This window comes from Acinonyx jubatus, chromosome B2 (assembly GCF_027475565.1).
Source record: "Acinonyx jubatus isolate Ajub_Pintada_27869175 chromosome B2, VMU_Ajub_asm_v1.0, whole genome shotgun sequence".
In the NCBI taxonomy this organism is placed as follows: Eukaryota; Metazoa; Chordata; class Mammalia; order Carnivora; family Felidae; genus Acinonyx; species Acinonyx jubatus.
The window spans coordinates 70,605,184-70,630,335 of NC_069385.1; the positions used below are offsets into that span (position 1 = coordinate 70,605,184).

The 25,152-nt window shown below is 38.6% G+C and overlaps 1 protein-coding gene and 1 long non-coding RNA gene across 3 annotated transcripts in view; one reads left to right on the top strand and one right to left on the bottom strand.

The window, feature by feature from the left end:
* MDN1 (midasin AAA ATPase 1) overlaps positions 1-25,152 on the top strand; it is a 171,794-nt gene that overhangs the window by 59,112 nt on the left and 87,530 nt on the right. Inside the window, exons 21-37 of the mRNA XM_027057252.2 lie at positions 1,570-1,717; positions 2,540-2,650; positions 5,018-5,169; positions 5,678-5,856; positions 6,457-6,665; positions 6,832-6,978; positions 7,962-8,103; positions 9,464-9,598; positions 9,680-9,818; positions 10,419-10,557; positions 10,821-10,951; positions 12,916-13,060; positions 15,318-15,447; positions 20,982-21,200; positions 21,919-22,116; positions 23,490-23,698; positions 24,381-24,503. Of these exons, the coding sequence (XP_026913053.2) occupies positions 1,570-1,717; positions 2,540-2,650; positions 5,018-5,169; positions 5,678-5,856; positions 6,457-6,665; positions 6,832-6,978; positions 7,962-8,103; positions 9,464-9,598; positions 9,680-9,818; positions 10,419-10,557; positions 10,821-10,951; positions 12,916-13,060; positions 15,318-15,447; positions 20,982-21,200; positions 21,919-22,116; positions 23,490-23,698; positions 24,381-24,503 (2,656 nt within the window). The remainder of the gene's footprint in view (positions 1-1,569; positions 1,718-2,539; positions 2,651-5,017; positions 5,170-5,677; positions 5,857-6,456; positions 6,666-6,831; positions 6,979-7,961; positions 8,104-9,463; positions 9,599-9,679; positions 9,819-10,418; positions 10,558-10,820; positions 10,952-12,915; positions 13,061-15,317; positions 15,448-20,981; positions 21,201-21,918; positions 22,117-23,489; positions 23,699-24,380; positions 24,504-25,152) is intronic.
* On the bottom strand, positions 178-24,483 carry LOC113598768 (uncharacterized). Of its 2 annotated transcripts, none has more exons than XR_008298474.1 (3): positions 24,393-24,483; positions 12,336-12,425; positions 178-373 (listed from the first exon to the last, which is right to left on the bottom strand). It is a non-coding gene; the product is annotated as an uncharacterized LOC113598768 (long non-coding RNA). The 2 variants fall into 2 exon arrangements; XR_003419483.2 differs by having other exon boundaries at positions 178-1,061.

Genomic DNA, 25,152 nt, shown 5'->3' on the forward strand with positions numbered 1-25,152 from the left:
AGTCTTTTTTGTTTTTCTGTTTTTGTTTTTTATGCCTTGTGGATAGGGCATAATCTTTTATATCAGATAATTGGATTCTCATACAGGCTGTGTCAGAAACGAATTCTTTCGTCCTGGGCATGTCACTTAGTTAATTTTGTCTGTTGTCTAGATAGAAATACACACTATGTAAGTTGTTTTTGTTTTGTTTTTAATTTATAGGGAGGGAGGGAGAGAGGGCGAGTAGGGGAGGGGAGCAGAGGGAGAGAGAATCTTAAGCGGGCTCCATCCTCAGTGCATAGCCCAATGAGGGACTTGATCCCACGATGTTGGGGTCACGACCCGAGCTGAAATCAACTTGGATGCTCAAACATCTGAGCTACCCAGGTGCCCCCTGTGTAAAGTTTTGAAATAGGATCATATTAATGTTTTACTTTGCATTTTGTGGTTTGTTCCTTATTTTTTATACAAATAATTACTGAGTTGCCCAGGTACTAGAGATACAGCTATAAATAAGAGACAGAATCCTGGTTCTCCTCATAGACCTTTTAATTCAAGAGGTGAAGGTAACCAATAAATAAGGAGATACATACTGTAATTTTAGGTTGTGTTAAGTGAATAAAAATAACACCCCAAAATGGGGATTACAACATACAGGCTTAGAGCCCTATTTTAAATAGGTTAGTTAAGGAGGCATTTATGAAAATGCTTTGAAATGGTTTACCAATACCACATTCTAAAATTGGAACACTTTTTGTTAGCCAAGACTTTGGACAGAAGTATAAATATGTGTGGTTAAAATTCAAAAGTGGAGATAAAACAAGCTAGATAAAGCAGAGGCTCTTGTAAAATGCTGATAGTACTAGTAGTAAGTAGCCACTTTCTGCACAAAAAAGAATATATAGCTAAATTGCAAAGAGGCAAGCCAGATCCCATTTGGGCAAGCACTTGGATTTCATCTGTGACACACATTTGGTTACTCTTGATCTTGTGTAGCTGATCATCAGTTTCATGAAATTTTAAATTTCTTGCATTTCATGTTTCAGTCTGAAACTTCTTCCATCTTGTCATCTTCTGGACCCCTAAAGCCTATGGCAATGATAACAGTAACAGTCACCTTATATTCATGCTTTTTAAATATTGTCATTATTGATTATGGCCACATCTATGACCTTTCAGAACACCATGAGTTTTCTCTGTGCTTATCCATCACTATTATCGCTTACATAGGAACTTTATTTCCCCATTGTATTAGAGCTAACTCTGAAACATTATGTTTGGACTCTATATATTCTTGGTAACGGCCTCTCCCGTCTCTTTTTGTTAAGAATCCAATGTTTCTCACCTCTCCTCTTTTCATCCTAAAGGAAATTGATAGATCCTTTTTTTGAAAGAGTCTGTGAGCGTGTGAAAAATAGATTTAAAAGAGAATGTGAGAGGTTTTGGTGAATGCTCTAGCAAGTTGTATGCAAGTTTAACCATCTAATTCAGGGAAAATGGCTTTGGGCCTTATGTAGAAAAATTGGAATAACAGCAAAATAGTGAATGCTAATCAATTAATAAGTCACCTGAACTCTGTCCTTTTTGTAGCTTGTACACAGCTCTACGGAAAGACTCTGGGACAAAATTAGTGGATGGAACTGGCCATAGACCTCACTACAGCCTTCGGACTCTTTGCAGGGCCCTGCGATTTGCAGCCTCCAATCCGTGTAGCAACATCCAGCGCTCACTCTATGAGGTCTTTCTAAAGTCTGTGTTTTTTGTATGGGAGCTTGGCAGATGGGCTCACCGTCAGAAGGGAGGGAGTGATTATGTGTCTGCCGGGTTTGCCTGTGTTTTCTATTTAGTCAGATAAGCCCAGAACATTTCATACCAGCACTGCCCTGACCTTCTTCTACCATCCTGTCACATTTAAAAGTTGTTCAGCATGGGGCGCCTGGGTGGCTCAGTCGGTTGAGTGTCCGACTTCAGCTCAGGTCATGATCTCATGGTCTGTGAGTTTGAGCGCTATGTCGGGCTCTGTGCTGACAGCTCAGAACCCCGGAGCCTGCTTCAGATTCTGTGTCTCCCTCCCTCTTTGCCCCTCCCCCGCTTGTGTTCGCTTGCGTGCGCGCGCTCCCTCTCTCTCTCTCTCTCTCTCTCTCTCTCTGTCAAAAATAAACATTAAAAAAATAAATAAAAGTTGTTCAGCAGAGGGGCTGGGGGGATTGCATGCCTGAGTGGCTCAGTCAGTTAAGCATTTAACTCTTGATTTTGGCTCTGCACTGGGTGTGAGGCCTGCTTAGTATTCTCTCTCCCTTTTCCTCTGCCCCTTCCATTCTCATTCTCTCTCTCTCTCACTCTCTTTCTCTTTCTCTTTCCCCCCACTCTCTCCCTCTCTCCGTTCCCCTTCTCTCCCTCTCTCCCCCTCCTTCCCTCCCTCCCTCAAGGAAAAAAAAAAAATAGTTCTGGGAACCAGTACCATCTAAGAAGGTTGAATTTTGTTCCCGAAATATGTTGGCCTGTTACTACAGAAGGGTAATTAGTTTAATCATATTTGTTTATTCTTTTTTTTCCCTAGGGCTTTTGTTTGGGTTTCTTAACACAGCTTGATAGGGCATCACATCCAGTAGTTCAGAAGCTCATTTGTCAACACCTTATCTCTGGCAGTGTAAAAAGTCTGCTGAAGCAGGTATGTTTTTTGATGTTTTTGACTTGTTTAATGTAAATGAATGGCTGAATTATCAACTTTTCAGCTTTTTTTTTTGCAGAAGTAATCTGTTGCAAAAGATTTAAATATTAGAGGGTGTCTTAGATGGTGCAAATTCCCAATAATCCTACTCCTACTCTTTAGAGATTTAAGCCTTATAGTCATTTCCACCTAAATTATGTATGTTTTTATTTTCTTATGTATTCACATTCTGACTGCGTGTATAGATTTATCAAGGCAAATTCTTTCTTGTTTTTATTTTAATTCCTATTTAACCTACAGTGTTCTATTAGTTTCAGGTGTACAATATAGTGATTCAAAAATTCTATACATTATTTGGTGTTCATCACAGTGAGTTTTCTTTTAATCCCTTCATCTGTTTTACCCATCCACACTCCCGCCTCCCCTCTGGTAATCATCAGTTTGTTCTCTATAGTTGAGTCTGTTTTTTGGTTTGTCTTTTTGTTGTTTTTTGTTTGTTTCTTCAGACTCATATATGAGTGAAATCATATGGCATTTGTCTTTCTGACTTATTCCACTTAGAGTCAAATTCTAATACACATATCTGATATAAATGATTTTAAAAGGATCATCTTGGGGCACCTGGGTGGCGCAGTCGGTTAAGCGTCCGACTTCAGCCAGGTCACGATCTCGCGGTCCGTGAGTTTGAGCCCCGCGTCGGGCTCTGGGCTGATGGCTCAGAGCCTGGAGCCTGCTTCCGATTCTGTGTCTCCCTCTCTCTCTGCCCCTCCCCTGTTCATGCTCTGTCTCTCCGTCTCAAAAATAAATAAACGTTAAAAAAAATTTTTTTTTTTAAAAATTATACAAATGGGGCGCCTGCCATGGCTCAGTTAGTTAAGCGTCCAACTCTTGATTGCGGCTCAGGTCATGATCTCATGGTTTGGTTCATGAGATCAAGCCCCATGTTGGGGCTTGGAAGTTTTCTTTTCTCTCTCTTTGTCTCTTCCCCCATTCACATGCACATACATTCTTTTTTTTTTTTTTTTTAATTTTTTTTTTTTAACGTTTATTTATTTTTGAGACAGAGAGAGACAGAGCATGAACGGGGGAGGGTCAGAGAGAGGGAGACACAGAATCTGAAACAGGCTCCAGGCTCTGAGCTGTCAGCACAGACCGTGAGATCACGACCCGAGCCGAAGTCGGCTGCCCAACCAACTGAGCCAGCCAGGTGCCCCACATGCACATACATTCTGTCTCTCAACATAAATAAACTGTAAAAATTATACACGTAACACATGAATATTTACTTTTGGTAAAACATGAAAACATTGAAAAAAGACTCAAGCTTGCTTTGATTATTATCTCAATACCATTTTTTTGTGTGTGTGTTCCTCATGGTTACACGTGATTGGAGGCTTAAATATTCTTTTTCCCCACTGCTCCTGAGCTCAGTAGAGGAGCCCTTAAAAGCAGTAACTGCAATGGTGCTTCAAGTTAGGGAACTAAATGTTTGAGGAGAGCACTTCTTTGTAGTTATAGATCTCACCATTTTTGATCTCTGAAAATGAGAGTTTTGTAGAAATCGACTTCATATATTCAAAAGATTATGCTGTCATCCACAATATTATTATTTTTTTTTAAATTTTTTTTTAATGTTTTTAGTTTATTTTTTGAGACAGAGAGAGACAGAGCATGAGCAGGGGAGGGGCAGAGAGAGAGGGAGACACAGAATCCGAAGCAGGCTCCAGGCTCTGAGCTGTCAGCACAGAGCCAGATGTGGGGCTCAAACCCACGGACCGTGAGATCATGATGTGAGCTGAAGTCGGATGCTTAATTGAGCCACCCAGGTGCCCCCACAATATTATTCGGAATAGATTAATTTCTCCAGATGGTGGTTTTTATTATTTGTTTGTTTGTTTGTTTGTTTAATGTCTTCCAGGAAGTCCAGGATGTAATAATGCAAAGGCCATTTCCCTCAATTCAATGTTGGTCCTGTTTTTAGGAACATGGTTTGTATGAAGTACATGTTTTTGATCAAAGTACTTCATCAGAAATTTAATAGGTGAAATTAATAGGGAATTTTAATAGGTGAAAGAAAAGAACTGAATCATAAATTATTTGAGAATTTATTTGATTCAGTTTCTTCCTCATACACACCTACCACCCACCTGGATTTTAACACGAGTATGTGTCACTTGTTATTGTTTTGATCTCATTCCTCAGAGTAATTTATTTTCACATTTCACCTATGGCTTTAATGCTGAAAGCATTCAGAACAGGGCAGCATTCTTGGTGATAATTTCTTTTCCTAACCTTACACTCCTTTCTGAAAGAAAGCCATAGTTGTCATTGGACTATGGGGTTATTTCTCTAACTTGTGTCTTTCAGCCTATTCCAGAACCAAAAGGAGGTCGTCTTATCCAAGTCGAAGGATACTGGATTTCGGTGGGAGACAGGGAACCTACAATAGATGAGACCTACATTCTTACGTCTTCTGTTAAGCTAAACCTGAGAGACATAGTCCGAGTGGTTTCTGCAGGGTATGTGGACCTTTTCTCTTGCTGCTCTGAAGCTTTACCAGAATGGGCATTAATGACATTCTATTCTTACTTCCATAATTTTCCAAGTGCTGTATTTGTTGTTCGCTGGCTATGTGTCGCTTTTCTCCTGGCACAAAGCATTGTTCTAGTTATACCTTTGGTGGGAGCAACACCCACCAATTATTTTGGCCATCTTTAAAGTTGCTTTCCAGTATTGGGCTGATGAATACTTGTCTCCCATTATTTAAGTGAGTAACAGCTAGTCCCATTTACTGTTTCTCATAAGTACTGCAAGAAAGGTTGAGATTGTTTTCCTCTGTATTTTTTAAGGAACCATTTTTATATAGAAATTTCTCAGAACTTAAGAAACATTTCATTAGTGATGCATAGGTATATAAACATATTCTTTTATGCTGATAAATTCTGTATACTTTTTTAAAACTACTTGAATTAATTCTGGTTTCTTTCTTTTTTTTCTTAAATTGGTTTATTGTTTCATGTTTTGAAGAACCTATCCAGTGTTGATTCAGGGAGAGACATCAGTTGGTAAAACAAGCCTGATCCGGTGGCTGGCAGCAGCTACTGGTAACCATTGTGTGCGTATTAACAATCATGAACACACAGATATTCAGGAGTATATTGGTTGTTACACATCTGACTCTTCAGGGAAGCTTGTGTTTAAAGAAGGTAGGATTATTATTTCATTCCATGTGTGTGGACATTCATTCTTTGAAACCCATTTCCCCAGGTGATCTTTATCCTTTCCAATTGAGGTACATGACCTTTGCCATAACAGCTGGTTTTTCTTTTTCTCTGATTTCCCTGGTTAAAGAATGATGGTGAGGGGTCCAGCGTCCTTTGAGCCCCACTGATCTCATCAGTTGTACACAGGACTACTGCCAAGTTTTGTAGAGTGCAGTTGAACTGCTACTTCATTTTCTAGAGACTCAGAACGGGGTAAATGTTGAACAGAGGGGAAGCTGAGAATAGATAGGGGAATGTGGTCATTTAAATGAAATTGGACTGCGGGGGTGGGGGTGGAATAAGTTGAAAATGTGATATTTGTCAGCCTTAGCTCCCCTTCTGTGTGAAATAAAAAGGATTACTTTGATTAAAAATTGTGCTTCCTTGATAACTCAGTGTCACAAGTTATCTTGAGGCGTGACTAACTGTAGGGAGTAATTTGTTTTGAAATTTAATGTTCTAGTATTGGTTGATTTGTATATTACATTTTTTTTAAAACCTTGGACTAACTTATGTACTAATTCTCAGTGTTTGTTTTTTAAGGTATTCTTATTGATGCTATGAGAAAGGGCTATTGGATTATCTTAGATGAATTAAATTTGGCCCCTACCGATGTGTTAGAGGCACTGAACAGATTACTGGATGATAATCGTGAATTGCTCATCACAGAAACACAAGAAGTTGTTAAAGCTCACCCTCGGTTCATGCTTTTTGCTACCCAAAATCCCCCAGGACTTTATGGAGGCAGAAAGGTATGTAGCATTTGCCCCTTACTCCATTTGTTACCCCATTGAGTAGTAAATCTTCCTTGATAAGACTGAAATTTTTTTTTTTTTTGCTTCTTTTGAAGGGTTTTTCTTTTTCTGGTGAATAGCAGAGCCTCTGTTTTGGAAACTTTTTTTCTGATGTGTTTCCTAGGTGCTTTCTAGAGCCTTCAGGAATCGGTTTGTGGAGCTGCATTTTGATGAACTGCCTAGTTCTGAGCTGGAGACAATCTTGCATAAGCGCTGCAGTTTGCCACCCTCCTATTGTAGCAAGTTGGTTAAAGTCATGCTGGACCTTCAGGTATTTCACCTATCACTTAGTTTCAAATGGAATGTATTGATTATATTTGATGATCAAAATTTAAAATTTGATAGCCTTCTCCCGTCTGTTAATTTTTTTTTTTTCTCACAGTACAGATAGTATCTTTAAAATGTGTTCCGTTAATATCCACTTTTTGGTTTTATAAATGAATAATTTATCGTGTTAAAAATTTTCTCATAATTGTATGTGATAACAGTTCCCTACTTGTTGATAATGTTGGAACATTTTGTTTAGGTTGGGATTTGGCATTGACAAACTACAGTTTTTGTTTTTTAAATGGAGCTAGTCCTTGAATGGACATAACTAAACATACCTTTTTCATGTCTCGGCCTTGTCAACTATGCAAAGCTACACTTTTTTGTTTTTTGTATCCCATTTTAAGGTGTTAGAAGTGTTATCAGAATTAATACACATTTACCTTCTAGAAAGCTAATAATAATTAGCAGTTATACTCCTCTATGTTCCCAAATTATGGGAATAATGTTTGCCACCATTTGTATTCATAACTTTTTCTGTATGATATAGGAGATGGAATTCCTTTTTTTTTTTTTTTTTTTTTTTGGTGTTGTGATTTGAAATTCCATTGTTAATATTCTTATGTATGAGTTTGAATATTTATCTTCAAAGGATTACTTTCCATTTACTTAAAAAAAAATTTTTTTTAATGTTTGTTTTTGAGAGAGAGACACAGTATGAGCAGGGGAAGGGCAGAGAGAGAGGGAGACACAGAATCTGAAGCAGGCTCCAGGCTCTGAGCTGTCAGCACAGAGCCCGATGTGGGGCTCGAACCCACAAGACATGAGATCATGACCTGAGCCGAAGTTGGATGCTTAACCAACTGAGCCACCCAGCCGCCCTGGGATGAACCATTTTCATGGGAGCTTATGTTTGCTAAAAATTTTATATAGGTTGTACAGTGTGCTTGCCATCACCCTTTTTCATTTGTTTTGATATTGTAATAGTCCTATCGCAGAAGTTCTTCAGTGTTTGCTGGAAAACAGGGCTTCATCACCCTTCGTGATCTGTTTCGATGGGCTGAAAGATACAGATTGGCTGAACAGACTGAGAAAGAGTATGACTGGCTACAGCATTTAGCCAATGATGGTATGTTTTCAATCGGATGTTCTCAAACCATTTAGTTATGTTAGATATTTAACTTTCTTATTAAAATAAGTTTTTCCCAAATTGTGATCTATATACATATTTTACTAGGTATTCCAGATTTAGTCTTTCTCCCTCAAGTGCAAAGTGCTTTTGAAAATGGTTCTTTTCTGTAGGCATCTGTGTTAATATGTTTGGATTTTTACAGTTTTCTCTTTGGTTTAGGTGCCTCCATGTAGGAGTCAGATAGGGGCACAGTGCCCATAAGACTTTAGGCAAATGGCTGGTGGTGTCTCTGTTGACCATTTATCTACAACTCGGTAACCATGGATAGTGGTGCTTGTGTCTTATACAGAAAGCTGACAGGTTTGGTCAGGTAATATTAGAGTTTTGAGAGGAAGCAGTTACGTCATGAGACTCCTGATTGGTCATTTTGGTTTAATCCATGGGAAGAATTTATATATAGTTTCTCTATATCCTAGGAAAGAAAGCATTTCAGAATCTTCTGATTTGAAAGGTACTAATGAGTCATTAATAGAATCCTTAATAAGGAGAGTACAACTAACCCTTGAGAGTTTTTTTTTTTTCTTTACTGGTAAAGAGTAGATAGATGGAGGAACACATTTCTTAGAAAACTTTAAAAGGAAAACTTTTTAGTCAAGGTATAGCGTACAGTAAAATGAATGCAGTGCTCTATTTTTTCATGTACAAGGAAGATCTATTTTTTTTACATATGTATGTGTCCACGTGAATCATCATCTAGACCAAGGTTTAGAATATTTTTCAGTGCCTCAAAAGATTCCTTCATGGCTCTTGCCAGTCTTAACCTCCCTTGGAGGTAACCACTGCTTTGACATCTATCACCACTGCTTTGATTTTGCCTGTGCTTGAGCTTCAACTCGTGTCATGCAGTATGTACTCCTTAGGCTTGGCTTTTCACTCAGTCTAATGTGAGGTTCAGTCACGCTGCTCTGTGTATCAGGACTTCATTTTTTTTTCTTATTATTGTAACCCGTTGTACAGGGATACCGTAATATATTTATTCATTCTCTTGTTGATGGACGTTTGGGTTATTTCCCCTTTTTAGCTGTTATGAATTAAACTGCCCTGAACTTTCCTCTATATATCTTTTGGTGCACACATGTTTATTTGTGTTTGGGTCTATCTGGAAGTCCTGTTGCTGGGACACAAAGCATCCAAATTTGGTTATTTGCAGTAGGTTTTCCCAATTGTCCAGAATAGTTCTTTAGATACCCTCTCCACCTGCAAGCTTATAAGAGTTCCTGTTCTGTATTCTGAACATCCCTTGGTATTATAACTTGACACTTGATGACTTCTTTCTTTGTTTCTTTCTTTTTTTTAGGTTTTATGCTTCTCGCAGGCCGAGTCAGGAAGCAGCAGGAAATTGATGTGATTCAAGAAGTTATTGAAAAACATTTCAAGAAAAAATTGTGTTCTCAATCCCTTTTCTCCAAAGAAAATGTCTTAAAATTACTTAGTGAGTAGGTCAAAATATCTAGAGAAAATGAATTGAGTTGTACTCTTACTAGAAGCTAAATATTTATTCTGCCTTTTATAGGTAAATTGTCCACTCGGGTATCCATGTTGGAATCTGAGTTCAGCCACATTGTGTGGACTGAGGGCATGCGGAGACTGGCGATGCTGGTAGGAAGGGCGCTGGAATTTGGTGAACCAGTGCTACTGGTTGGGGACACTGGGTAAGTTCCTCTGCTTCTGTGACTGGAACTCATTATGATGGATCAGTTCAGTGCCATGGGAGTACTTGAGTTATCTCTGAAGGGTTATCAGGAATACAATCTTTGTTTTTTCTTTTCCTTTTCTCCCTTCCTTTTTTTTTTTAAAGGGCACGTAAGAGGTCTATTGTTTACTTTTCCTTCAGACTTCTGTGATGGAAAAAAGGTTTCTTGCATTATTATCATTAGAGCAGTTTTTTTTCTTTGTAATTCTTCTGAATCGTGACATTCATTCTATAGACATATACAGAACAGCAGATGAGATACTATGACTTGAAAGTCTGTAAGGATTGGATTTCTCTCCCATCCATTGGTTGTTGTTATTAGAAGTAGGAAAGAATAAAATTCATGCAGTATTTGCTTTTCTAGATAAGGAACGTTGTAGGGTGCGGGTGTTTGGGGGAAGGGTACCCCTAGCCCAGGGTGCAGAGGTCCTGGGTTGGCCTGCAGTGTCTGCTCTAGTGAGGCCTTCACCAGGGCTCCCCTCTTTTGCTCACTGGGGTGTTTGTGGGTGTGTGTTTGGAATTTATGGTCCTTACTAATCTGGTGTGTATTTCTTAACAGGTGTGGGAAAACTACTGTCTGTCAGATGTTTGCAGGCTTGGCAAATCAGAAACTATACTCTGTTAACTGCCACTTACACATGGAGACATCGGATTTCCTGGGAGGGCTGCGACCAGTGAGACAGAAGCCAAAGGACAAGGTTTGTCCAGTAATAAATGATGTGTTTATTCATTTGAAGAACTGCAGTTGGTTCTGTGCATGAATCAGCTGTGGAATTTGTTTATGGTGAGATTTTTGATTTGAGGTTTGATATGTATCTTTAGATTTTCACTTGTCTACAAGAGGCCTTCATGAGCATCCTGTTGTACAGGCTTTCTTCCTTATGTTTAGACCCTTAATTTCTGCAGAATCTTGTGGAGCCATCTGCTCTTTAATTTCACACCCCTCTTTTCCAAATTGTAGGAAGAAATTGATACATCAAGACTTTTTGAGTGGCATGATGGTCCTCTAGTTCTGGCCATGAAGGAGGATGGCTTTTTTCTCTTGGATGAAATCTCACTGGCTGACGATTCTGTTCTGGAAAGACTCAATAGGTATATGTGTAAGAGATTTACCCTGTGTTTGATGTTTGTGATGGTCTGGTTATTTATTTATTTTTTTTAACTAATTTAAAAATTAAAAAATTCCCATCTAGTTAACACAGTGTTATATTAGTTTCAGGTAGGTGTATAATGTAGTGATTCAGTAATCTATATGTTACACAGTGCTCATCATGATATGTATACTCTTAATCTCCTTCAACTATTTCACCCATCCCCCCAACTACCTCTCCTCTGGTAACCATCAGTTTTTTTCTCTATAGTTAAGAGTATGTTTCTTGGTTTGTCTCTTTTTTTCTTTGTTTCTTTTCTTAAATTCTACTTAGGAGTGAAATCATTATATTTGTCCTTCTTTGACTTACTTAATTTAGCATTGTACCCTCTGGTTCTATCCATATTGTTGCAAATGGCAGGATTACATTCCTTTTTATGGCTGAATAATATTCCATTGTATATGTATATATACCATGTTTTCTCTAATCATTCATGTATCGGTGGACATTTGGACTGCTTGTCAATTTGGCTGTTGTAAATGATGCTAAAGTAAATATAGAGGTGCATATATCTTTTTGAATTAGTGTTTTCATTTTCTTTGGGTAAATATCCAGTAGTGGAATTACTAGATCATATGGTACTTCTATTTTTAAGTTTTTGAGGTACCTCCTTACTGTTTTACTGGTCTGGTTTTTATAGATATTAATTCTTGTGCACAGTAATATTCTCCATAGGTGCATAGTAAATATTTGAAAATAATAATGAGTTACCGTTTTTGTGTTTTGTTTTGACTTTACCACTCAGGGTCCTTTAAGGGGCCTAGTTTTTCTGTTTTGCTGTCAGTAATCAGAAAGATGGCACTGTGGTGTGTTGGGGCTAAAACAAATGAGCCCAAGCTACAACTTTTTTTTTTTAATTTTTTTTTTTTTTTTTTGGTGTTTATTTTTCAGAGAGACAGACAGAGTACGAGCAGGGGAGGGGCAGAGAGAGAGAGGGAGACACAGAATCTGAAGTGGGCTCCAGGTTCCGAGCTGTCAGCACAGAGCCCAACATGGGGCTGGAGCTCATGAACCATGAGATCATGACCTGAGCTGAAGTCAGATGCTTGACCGACTGAGCCACCCAGGTGCCCCTACAACTTTTTTAAGGCAAATTTTATGTGACCATTATCTAAATTCTTTGAAAGAACTAGAATCAGAATTCTAAATGTTATGGCTGCAAGGCCTCAAAATCTCAGACCAGTGTGAATTTTGATGTATATCTATTTTTCTTTTTTGAAGTTTAATTTGCACACCATAAAATGTATCCATGTTAAATGTATAATTCAGTAGGTTAGTAAATTTACTGAGTTTTGAGACCCCACAACCCAGTTTTATATTTCTACCATCACAGAAGGATGCATCTATTTGGCCCCTTTACAGTATACTTCTGATGCCATCTCCTGCTCCAGGCAACTTTCTGCAAAATTTACTTTCTGCAAAAAAGAGAAAAGATTTGTCTTTTCAGCACATTCATATAAATTGATTCTTCTCTCACTTTGCATCGTTTTGAGGTTCATCCATGTTGTAACCTATGTTAGTAGTTTGTTCCTTTTTATTCCTAAGAGTATTACAGTGTATAGTTATACCATATTTTTATCTACTCAGCACTTGATGGTATTTGTGTTGTTTCTACTTTTATGAATAATGCCACCATGAATATTTGCATGGAGTTTTTTTTAATGCATTTTTGTGCATTTTTAAAACAAATGGATAAAAGGAATTTTTTTTCTTTCGATCAGAAGTATTGTTCCATTACACAGGAATTGGGATAATGAGTCATGTAAAAATTTATGGTAGGAAATTATTAAAGTGAAAGCTCAGCAGAAGAGATAACTTTTTTCCTTTTTAAAAGAATGTTGAAGACCACAAAATAGAAGAGTACATGAGCCTTTTCTAATCTTAATTCTCCGATTTTTCTTTTAGTGTCCTTGAAATGGAAAAGTCCTTGGTATTAGCTGAAAAAGGCAGTGTAGAAGACAAGGATAATGAGGTAGAGCTGTTGACTGCTGGGAAGAAATTCCGTATCTTAGCAACCATGAACCCTGGGGGTGACTTTGGAAAAAAAGAGGTAAAATTGTGTTCCTAAAGCATAATTTTTTTCCAGTTTTTGACCTCAGTTCACTGGTAGCTGTAAATATAACATGTAAAAATGCATTTGGAATTTTATATTGGGTAATAATTTAAAGCCTAGAAAGATAGTTTAGAATTATTACAAAAATGAAGTCTGACAAAAACATTTCCTTATTTTTACATCTCATGGTGTGTATGTGTCTGAAATTTCATTGTGTCAGTCGCTTTGCCCAACTCAACTCTTTACATATGTTACCATAACAAATTCTCACAAGAACTTTGACTGAAAGTTATTTTCCTACTTTCATGGATGAGAAAAGATGAAACTGAAATTTAATCTATTTTTTTAAAGTTTATTTTGAGAGAGAGAGCTCACACATGCACAAGAGAGGGTACCAGCAGGAGAGAGGCAGAGAGAGAGAATCCCAAGAAGGCTCCACTCAACACAGAGCCCAACACGGGGCTTAATCTCATGACAGTGAGATCCCGACTTAGCTGATATCTAGAGTCAGACGCTCAACTGACTGAGCCGCCCACTGCTCCGAAACTGAAATTTAATCTTTTTAATTTAATCTTAAACTCTGCTTCTGGAATCTCCTTTCTTAAACAGGAGTGTGGCTTTGAGTGATTTTAGAGTGACAAAAATGTTGCAGCCAGGAACCTCTTCTGGTTTTGCAAGTGGAGCCTATCTGTTCTCTCTAAGGATTTGTGGGTTATGCTTAGACTATTGGTAAAGGAAAGGGTGGAAAGCAGTTCCTTCTGTTCATGGGGGGTAGTGTTAGGATTCAGCCAGGATCCAATACCCTGAACACCATAGCTTTCAGGTTCATGAAGCCTCTCAGTAGAGAAGTCTTCCTCTGTGTCGATCCTGGTCTGTTAGAGTTAGGAAAATGGTAATGTGGTGATAGGTCAGGGATGATGAGAACGGAGGTTGATTGTGAATGAAAGTAATTAAAAATCTTGGTAATTTGGTGGATACCCCTGAAATGTGAACATGATGTTTTGGGCTTGATTTTCCTCTGTAGTGTAACAAGAAAGATTATTGCTGTGCCTCTTGAAATGTTCTTAAGAGACGTAATAAAGTATATCACAGCTTCAAACATAATGTGAAAACTGGTTCCTGGGTTGGCTGGGTGGCTCAGTCGGCTAAGCGTCTGTCTTTGGCTCAGGTCATGATCTCACAGTTCGTGAGTTCGAGCTCTTTGTTGGGCTCTGTGCTGACAGCTCAGAGCCTGGAACCTGCTTTGGATTCTGTCTCCCTCCCCCTGCCAATTGCACTCTGTCTCTTTCTCAAACTTAAATAAACATTAAAAAAAACAAAACAAAATGGTTCCTTGGCAAATGGAAATCCCGTAGAAAGATCTGATTTTGACATTGTGTGTGTTAGCTTAGGTTAAGATAGTTTAAGTTTTTCTTAGAAAAACATTGCCAACTTTTACCTAAGGGAAAGCTCTTTATTGTTTTGGCACACCTAGCAAGCAGAGTGAGGTAGAATGCTGAAGACCAGAAGCACTGCTTGTCTAGGATGGCAACAGGGAACACTCACACATTCACTGGGTCTTGGTTGAGCTGCTCCTGGGTATAGGCATTGCTCCTGGTCCTGTTGCAGTAGGCCAGATAGATGGATGGAGCTTATCAAGTTATAGGCAAGCAATGATAAACTAATAGTTATGTGCATATGTGGCATTGTAAATGCTTATTAATAGGGGAAGGGTAAGAGGAATCCATAAGACTGGAAGACTGGAAGAACTAACAATTCTTTGTTATGCAAGAGGTAAAATATGTACCTCCTTACTAATTTGGCTGTTCCTCTTTGAGCCACTTAGAAGATGTTTTCTCTGACTTCAGACAGCTCTCCCCTTATCGCACAATAGCATTTATTTTCTCTAAAACATTGGTTTTGTAACTGAAGGTAAAGGAATGGCCTTTGCTTAGGGGAAAGTATTCAGGTTTGGGAATCACCCACTGGGGCTAGAATTCAACTTACACCATTTACTCTATAAAACCTTGAAGTTCTGTATGTCTATAAAGAAAGTGATGGGAATATGGTGTTGGGGGGTGTGGTGGAGATTAATGAGATGACATATGGAAGGAGCCAGGTCAAAGTAGACCTTTAATAAATTGTACCTACTAGTAGAGATAATAAGAGGAGCATTTGGTATTTGTTAGACTCACAGCTAACATTTCTTCAAAGGATTTGTTCTCTAACTTTCCTCATAAGTATCCATTCATATTGAAATTTTTGTTTCTTGTAGTTGTCTCCTGCCTTAAGAAACAGGTTTACAGAAATATGGTGCCCACAAAGCACAGGTCGTGAAGATTTAATTCAGATTATCAGCCATAACCTTCGTCCAGGATTGTCTCTGGGCAAAGTAGATCATAAAGGTGAGTTTTTTCAGTTGGTACAGGTTGTAATGGTGGTTATGAGGTGGAGGGGATTGTATGTTGGGAATGAGAGGTGTTGTATAGGACATTAGCAGTGTATATATGTTGGCATGTTAAAAGGAGAAGAGGAGATAGAGAAATGGGAACAAATAGATGTAAGAAAATAGGCTATTTGGGGGCGCCTGGATGGGCTCAGTTGGTTGGGCGAGCAACTTCGGCTTGGGTCATGATCTTGCAGTTTGTGAGTTCGAGCCCCGTGTTGAGCTGTGTGCTGACAGATCAGAGCCTGGAGCCTGCTTCGGCTTCTGTGTCTCCCTCTCTCTCTGCCCCTCCCCTTCTCACACTCTGTGTCTCTCTGTCTCTCAATAATAAATAAACGTTAAAAAAAAATTAAAAAAAACAAGATATTTGTTATCTTCCACTTAAGTGTCCCTTCTTCATATTGCCTCCTTTACCAAGGTTTTTAAATTCTAGCTTTTTTGTTTTACCTATTGGCTCTCTTTATTTAAAGTATATTTGTTCTTCAGAGATGAGGAAGATTTGGTTTAAATTTTAGTCATTACCACCTTCAGAAAATGTTTATAGACTTTTTTTTATGAAAAAAATTTTTTATGTTTATTTATTTTGAATGAGAGAGCACAAGTGGGAGAGGGGCAGAGAGAGAGGGAGAGAAAGAATCCTAAGCAGGCTCTGTGCTGTCAGCAAGGAGCCTGATGTGGGGCTCGATCCCATGAACTGTGAGATCATGACATGAACTGAAATTAAGAGTCAGATGCTTAACCAACTGAGCCACCCAGGTGCCCCAAAAATGCTTATATACTTTTAAACTGCATTTCTTTATCATCGACTAATTTATTATTAACTTTATTTAAAAATTTCATTATAAAAATTTTCAAACATAAGCAAATAAAAAAATAATATTAAAAAACTTCTGTATACCTAAAACCTAGATTTAGCAATTTTTAAGATATCTGGTAAGGGTCAAAACGTTTATTATGAAGTTCTTTAGCCTAAATTGCTTCGATGTATATATGCATATGTTTTTTTAAAATGCTTATTTATTTGTTTTGAGAGAGAGAGAGGGAGGGAGAGGGGGTGCGTGTACTGTGGGAGGGACAGAGAGAATTCCAAGCAGGCTCCTCAGTGTCATCATAGAGCCTGACCCAGGGCTCAAAGTCATGAACCATGAAATCATTACCTGAGCTGAAATCAAGAGTAGGGTGCTTAACTGATGGAGCCACCCAGGTGCCCCTACATGCATGTTTTTTTATTGAGGTATAATCAACATGTAACATCATATCAGTTTTAGGTACACCACATGATTTGATATTTGTACCTATTGTGAAACGATTATAATATGTCCACTTAACATTTATCATGAGATGTGTGTTTGTGTATTGAATGGCTAAATTTAGAATCCAGTTCTGGGGCGCCTGGGTGGCTCAGTTGGTCGTGAGTTCAAGCCCCGTATCGGGCTCTGTGCTGACAGCTTGGAGCCTGGAGCCTGCTTTGGATTCTGTGTCTCCTGCTCTCTCTGCCCCTCCCCCGCTCACATTCTGTCTCTCTCTCTCAAGAAGTAAACAAACATTAAAAAAAAAAAAAAAAAAGAATCCAATCTGATTTCAAGCCATAATACATAGTTTTTTGGACCTCATCATTTCTATTCTCTTCTCTTTCTTCTTTTTCTTCTCTTCCTTTTATCTCTTTCTGAAAGAATGTAAAAGGATATTTGCTTCTTTGAGTTCCAGACTCACCTGGAGGGCTTGTAGAAATAAAGCTTCCTGGGCCTCACACCTAGAGTGTCTGTTTCAGTTGGTCTGGGGTAGGACATGAGAATTTGCCTTTCTATAAGTTCTCAGTTGATGCTAATAACGTTTGTCCAAGGCCCACACTCAGAACTCCTGACTTACCTTGGTTGTGTGCTGTTTGCAATGGTGCATTTATTATGAGAATTTCTGTTAAAGAAGAAAACAAATTACTACACAAGCATGGTTTATCTTTTGGCTCTGTGTTGGGGCTGGATCCCTCTAGAATGTAACCTCTTTATCCTCTATGGGCTGCTTACTTTTATGAGTTATTTTGATTATGATAAGAATGGCAGAGAATGCAACTGCCATTACACTGCCATGTTTGCTCCATCACTAGTGGGCTTCATGCTTAACTGAGCGAACAGTTTCTCCACACGCCGTTTGGTACTGGGGTCTCTAGGACTTAACTCTGAACCTTGCTGCTTGATCTTAAGGCGCTTGTTTGCTCTAAGCTCTGTAGGCTACATGGCAGCAACTTTTTTGGGGAAGCATTAGGGTTCTTGAGAGAGCAAGGGAGAGTAAGGGAGAAGTGGCTTGATTTTTATCATCTGGAAATGAATCAGGTTGGCACAGTGTAAAAACATTCTTAAAAACTATGCAGGGGCACCTGGATGGCTCAGTCAGTTAGGTGTCTAATTCTTGGTTTCAATTCAGGTCATGATTTCACGGTTTGTGAGTTCCAGCCCCAAGTTGGGCTCTGTGCTGATAGTGTGGAGCCTGCTTTGGATTCTCTCTCTGTCTCTTTCTGCCCCTCTCCTGCTCCTTCTCTCTCTCTCTCTCTCTCTCAAAATAAGTAAACTTTTAAAAAAGGATTTAACAGGGGCGCCTGGGTGGCTCAGTCAGTTAAGCGTCCGACTTCAGCTCAGGTCATGATCTCACGGTCTGTGAGTTCGAGCCCTGCGTCAGGCTCTGTGCTAACAGCTCAGAGCATGGAGCCTGTTTCCGATTCTGTGTCTCCCTCTCTCTCTGCCCCTCCCCTGTTCATGCTCTGTCTCTCTCTGTCTCAAAAATAAATAAACGTTAAAAAAAAAAAAAGGATTTAACAAACTGCAGTATAGGGGCACCTGGGTGACTCAGTGATTAAGCATCCAACTCTTGATTTTGGCTTAGGTCATGATCTCACTGTTTGTGAGGTCGAGCCCTGCATCAGGCTCCATGCTGACAGTACAGAGCCTACTTGGGATTCTTTCTCCCTTTTTCTCTGCCCCTTCCCTTCTCCATGCGCTCTCTCATTCTCTCTCTCAAAAATAAATAAACTTTTTAAAAAAGGGCAAAAAACTGTGCAGGATAAAATGGGAAACTAGAGGGATGCCTGGGTGGCTCAGTCTGTTAAGCATTCACCTTCGGCTCAGGTCATGATCTCATGGTTTGTGGGTTTGAGCCCTGCGTTGAGCTCTGTGATGACAGCTCAGAGCCTGGAGCCTGTTTCAGATTCTCTGTCTCCCTGTCTCTCTGTTCCTCACTTGCTCATGCTCTGTCTTGTCTCTCAAAAATAATGTTAAAAAAATTTATAAAATGGGAAACTAAGTAAAGATTTTATTTCCAGGTTTTCTTTTTCTTTTTTTTTTTTTTAATGTTTATTTATTTTTGAGACAGAGACAGAGCATGAACAGGGGAGGGGTAGAGAGAGAGGGAGACACAGAATCTGAAACGGGCTCCAGGCTCTGAGCTGTCAGCACAGAGCCCGATGCGGGGCTCGAACTCTCAGACCATGAGATCATGACCTGAGCCGAAGTCGGACACCCAACCGACTGAGCCACCCAGGCGCCCCTCCAGGTTTTCTTTATAAAGATACATAAGATTTAATGGATCTAATATTTCAACTAATTATGAATTCTGAATTGAATTCTGATCCTGCTGAGAATACTCAAGATATACTTACTGCATTATCTAAATAAGAATATAAATACCCCTGAGTTCTACTTACTTTCTGTAGGACTTTTGTTCACAAGTTATAGTAGTAATTTTATCTATACATCCACAGTATGAATTAGGCAGAAAAGATTCCATTAAGTCAATGTTTTGTTTTGTTTTTTTAATGACCTCTGAAGGGCATGTGGGCTTTTCTTAGTCTCACACTCTTACGACAGTACATCTAAAGACACTGTGTTTTCGTTAAAATGACATTTTTTAGAATTATTTCCTTGAGTTGTATTTCTAAAAGTGGAAATAAGGAAATTCATAGTTCTCATTGGTTATGGCCAGGTTGCTCTCCAGAAGGATGGTCCCATTCATAATTCTACCAGCAGCTTAGTAAATGTGCATGCTTGGGATAGTTTAACATGGAGTTTTCTTTTTTTTTCTAAATATAATGAAATCCATTGTTTTATCCTTGTTACTTTAATGAATAAGCTAAAATTTCATTTTCTTTATTAGTGATGAGCATTTTCTATGATACATTTTTTTAAAATGCCAATCATTTTATTTTTATTTTATTTTTTAAAGTAATCTCTATACCCAATGTGGGGCTCAAACTCATGATCCCGCACGAGCATGCGAGATCAAAAGTTGCATGCTCAACTGAGCCAACCTAGTCATTTTACACATTAGCATTTATTATTATATATTTTCCACATGGGTTTCTATATTTGGTTACCTTTTAATATTTGTTATAAAAAATCCCTATATGAACCCATCTACCTTAGCTGATGAAATTCTGTTCAATAGTGATGGTTTAATTCCCCTCTAACAATGGATCAGATTGTCAATTACGTCTTGTAAACATTTGTGTTTTTTTTCTGTAGTTAGTTTTTTTCTAAGTAATTCGCAGTGTAGCCTTGAAGCCTATTGCTGAATGGTCTACTTTATATTATAGCAGTGATGATTCCTCCTCATCATATTTTCTTTTTTTAAAATACATTTTTGGTATTCCTACTTATTAGATAAATGTTTACTATTGGCTTCAGAAGTTCCATAAAGTGCCTTACTAAATTTAATTGGCTTGGCTTTGCTCTGCTTTTTTTTTTTTTTTTTTTTTGGACAGAGCCCTCATGAGAGGGAGAGAGAGAATCTTAAGCAGGCTTCATGCCCAGCGCAGAGCCTGACATGGGGCTTGAACTCAGGAAATTGTGAGATCATGAGCTAAAATGAAGAGTAGGAGGACACTTAATCAACTGAGCCACCCGGACACCACAAATTGTCTTTGCTTTAAATCTACATTACTTAAGAAGCATTTTATTTCCAAATATTTTACAATATGAAATTGTGATAATTAGAATACGTTAACTTAAATCATGGAACAAAATTTATGAATCCTCTAATTTGCTGAATTCTGAGGGATGCATCAATTTAATAAAAGAAAAAGCCTGAACTAAATGCCACTGAAAATGTGTCATCCCCATTCCAGTGGATCAGTTTAAAATACAATAAAATTTATGTATTTTCTAAAATCATTGTGTCTTAACTTAAAAATTGTATCTGAACAGGAACCAAATGAATACTTTCTTTGAGTAGTTTTCAGGGCTCCATCTTAGGCTGTAATTCTCAAGGTGATTTTCTTTTTTGGTAGGTATGGTATGCTATTCATGAACCCCTTGGGAATGTAGTAAAGCTATGGACCCCCTCTCCTTAGAAAAAGCAGTAATGTACATTCACAAAAATTTGCATATAATCTCATGAAGCACAGACCTCTTTTAGGCCATTTCTGGGCCCTCCATTACAAACCCCTATTTTGTAGTGTTTTATTACAACCAGTTCCAAATTGCTTTTTACTTCCTTGTGTCTTAGGGGCTGACATAGCTGAGGTGATGCTGGATTTCATTGAATGGCTGACCCACCAGGAATTTGGCCGAAGGTGTGTGGTCAGTATCAGAGATATCCTGTCCTGGGTTAACTTCATGAACACAATGGGGGAGGAAGCTGCTTTGAAACGGCCAGAGACCATCTCCACTGTGACATCTTTTGTCCATGCTGCATGCCTGGTGTACATAGATGGAATAGGTTCAGGTATGTTGTCTGTTAGCTGGTGTGGGGACAAGGAGGTTAGGGTAGTGGGGAGAAAGAAATGGAATAAGCCCAAACCTCTGACCTCTGACCCAGATACTTTGTAAAATCACTTAACTCTAGCATTTCCAAGACCCAGAATAGATTTTCTTTTCTTTTTACTGTTTTTGAGAGGTGGTTGATGTAAAAGATAGGCTGAAGCTTCACATTGATTATAGTCCAGGGTAACTGGTAAATGTGAAGTGATAAGTGATTATGAAGAAAAAGAAGATTGTTGGAAATGTCCTTGCTCCTAAAGGACTGAGGACTGGGTAATTCTTAACATGAATAGTCATTTATATTGAATGGGCCTGAATCCTTTAGTTTTTTTTAAGTGTACTACAATTTCTTAAATTTCACTAAGTTCTGTTTTTTCAACAGTGAAGATTAGAGATATAAACCAAAATGATCACTAGTACCACATTAATTACTCCTTCCTCCAGACTGACTTATCATGGAGTACATGGTGCTTTACTGAATAAGCTGCTGCTAATCTGTAAATTATTGGGATGGGAGGGGCAGACCTTTTGCCTTTGGACTGTTTACACTAGCAATCATATTTTGGGTATGCTTCAGCTAAGGTTTAATTTCCCCTGGAAACTGCCCAAGAGCTCCTGATGTGTACATATTTGGGAAGCTTGGTGTAAACTGTTGTTTGATGGTCTGATCCTCTCTATTTTAGGGGTAACTTCCTCAGGGTTTGGTACAGCTCTCTTGGCTCGCAAAGAATGTCTGAAATTCCTAATCAAGAAACTTTCCAAAATAGTGAGACTTACAGAGTGTCAGAAAAATGAATTGAAGATTTATGACAGACTCAAGGCCAAAGAATTTACTGGAATAGATAACCTTTGGGGAATTCATCCATTTTTTATACCAAGGGGTAAGAATGATTTTAAATAAATGAAGGTTCTCTTCTTGTAGATCATGGGTACTTCACTTTTGTTGTGACTTTTAGTGTATCCTACTTCTGATTATTTTCAAACTAGTTATCTGAATTAGAATCTGACTTGGCATAACCAATCATAATTGCGTGAATGATTAAAAATACATAACTGGCACGTAAAAATAGGGGAAAGTATAGTTTTTAATCTATGAATAAAATGTCTTATAAAATGCATTTATTTTTTATTTGGTGCTTAAAACAAGAGCTTTCCTATAGTGATAATTCAGCCCAGGGTGTATCATCATGAGGATGACCCTCATCCCTGCTTACAAAAACAGTTTTGTGAACTGTTGAGGACTTGGGTCACTCATCTTCCTCTCCCTGGCACCTGACATGAGCAATCCCAGGCATTCAGAAAATGTCTGTTGATGGAGTGAATGGATGAATGAATGAATAAGATTGTTGCTTGTCTAGCAGGGTCATCTGTTTCTTGTCCCTTCCTCCCTCCCTACATTAATAATTGTTGAGTGTCTGAAATGCATAGAGTGGCAGTTACTGGGGGTTCATTGGTGAACAAAATCAGCCCAGGTACCTGACCGAATGGAGTATAGCCCTTTTCTCTCTCCCTCTTCAGTACTACTCTTCATCCCTGGTGGTGCATCAATGATTTAAGTTCCCTAAGTCATTGTCATAGTATTTAATTCTCATGTAGGAGCTATATGTTAGTGGCATGGGACTGAAGTGGTTCTTGCTTCTGCTTCCATAGCTGAGGTGTAATAGATGTTTTCCTAGCCCTCCAAATTGGTATATGAAAAGTTTATTCCAGGAGACATAGTAGTACAGATGTTAAGCCCTATAAAACTGTTATTAGCCTGCATTATAGTTACATTATGGGTTAAAGATACATCCTGAATTGTCTTGGTGACCTAAAAACATTGGATGAAATTGCCTATATGGAACCATGTGGCCAATACACCTAGCATACACTTGATTTTTAGGAAGATACCAATTTATAAAGGTAAATCGTACAAGTACTTGAAGTAATTCCAGGTGTAGGTTGTGAAAGGAAAAGTGTGCTTGCAGTAAGACCTATGTATGTATGCATAGACCTAAGTATATGCATAGGTGTAAGAGCTGGAGAGATCTGAGTAGTAGGCATAGTTGAAGAACGTGTGCTGCTGGCTATTGCATTAAAGCAGTTGATGAATCTAAAAGTGGTGAAGTGTTGAAATAGGGTTGAGCATTTTCATCACAGATGGTACTTCACTGACTGAAAGTCTGCTTGGTAGGTTCTTAAAATCTTGGCTTGACATGTATATATGATTTGCTGATATTCATCTTCTATGTGGCTTTTCTTTTCTCTACTTAAGGACCTGTCCTTCACAGGAATAATATTGCTGACTATGCACTCAGTGCAGGCACCACTGCTATGAATGCCCAGAGGCTCTTAAGAGCTACAAAATTGAATAAACCCATTCTCCTGGAGGGCTCTCCTGGTGTGGGCAAGACAAGTTTGGTGACAGCATTAGCAAAGGCTTCAGGCAACATCCTTGTTCGAATCAACTTGTCAGAACAGACGGTAAGCTTAGTCATTCTACAGCTGATGAGGATGAGTGTAGGGAGTAATGTTTGTATCTGTTTATAGAGTTTCTTATTCAGAAATAGGACATTTTCAGTACCTCAGATATTTCATGGTGGTAAAGACCACACCAACATGACCTTCAAATTAAGTCTGCTTTTAGGTTCGTTAATAGCTGATATCTGTAATCTTGTTCCCCTCTAGATGCTTTATTCTAGTTGTCTTTTGAGAGATAGTTACCCAATTCAGTATATATTATAACCTTGTTTTTTGTCATTTCTAAAAGGGAAAAATTAGTAGAAATAAAATGGCCTTTAAACAGTCTTAGGAAATAATGCGACAAGAGGTGACAAATGAGACTCCCTGGACGTTGTTATTGGTCTTTGTTTTGTTTTTTGTCTTTAAAGCTCACTAATTAATTTCCAAGTATAGCCACAGTTGAGAACTGCTGATATAGAGCTCCAACTCCAGTCCATTGATACTTGCAGTATTGTGACAAAAAGGTTTTTGAGGGCATGTCTGGGCTCCTGGTACAGAGTGCTAGGATGATTAGTTCTGTTGTGGTGGGTATAAAAAGGAAAAGTAGCATAAGGCTCAAGAATTTATCAGGTTAGACTTAAGGTCTTGGGATCTAGTAAATTTTTTAATGTAATGTTTTCCTCCTTTCTACCCCCTCTTAAAGGACATCACAGACCTGTTTGGAGCAGATCTACCTGTTGAAGGTGGCAAGGGAGGAGAGTTTGCCTGGCGGGATGGCCCTTTGCTGGCGGCTCTGAAGGCAGGCCATTGGGTTGTGTTGGATGAGGTGAGAGGTTTGTTGTTCAAGTATAGGGTCACAATGGGAAGAGCAGTTGTACTTTTCTTGTTTCTAGGGCATATCTCAGTGGGTTGTCATGCTTTTTTGCTAGTAAAGACAAATTCTCTAATGAAGAAAAATCCTTCATGGTCTCTTTTAAGAATGAGAAAAGTCACTTATCACAAAGCACATATAGAAGCCCCTGTGTATACAAGCTACAAACCCCGGCTTTTGTAAGCCAGCTACTAGAGAAAAACTATCTCTTGTCTTTTTTTTTTTTTGGTAATGTTTATTTTTGAAACAGTGAGCAAGAGTGAGTGAGGAAGGGGCAGAGAGAGACAGAAGGAGACAGAATTAGAAGTAGGCTCAGAGCTGTCAGTACAGAGCCTGACTCGGGGCTCAAACTTATGAACCGTGAGATCTTGACCTGAGCCAAAGTTGGACCCTTAACTGACTGAGCCACCCAGGCACCCATGTCTCTTAAGTTGTCTTAAGAGACATACAAAAAATGCTGAGAAAACGGTCAGTGGTACATGTGTATATTAGATAAATGAATGAGTAGAAGAATGGAGCCCCTCATGATACCTGTGATAAATGCTGGATCTTAGTGACCAACAGGCACTGGAGATAGAGAAAAGTGATGCACAAAAATAAAAAA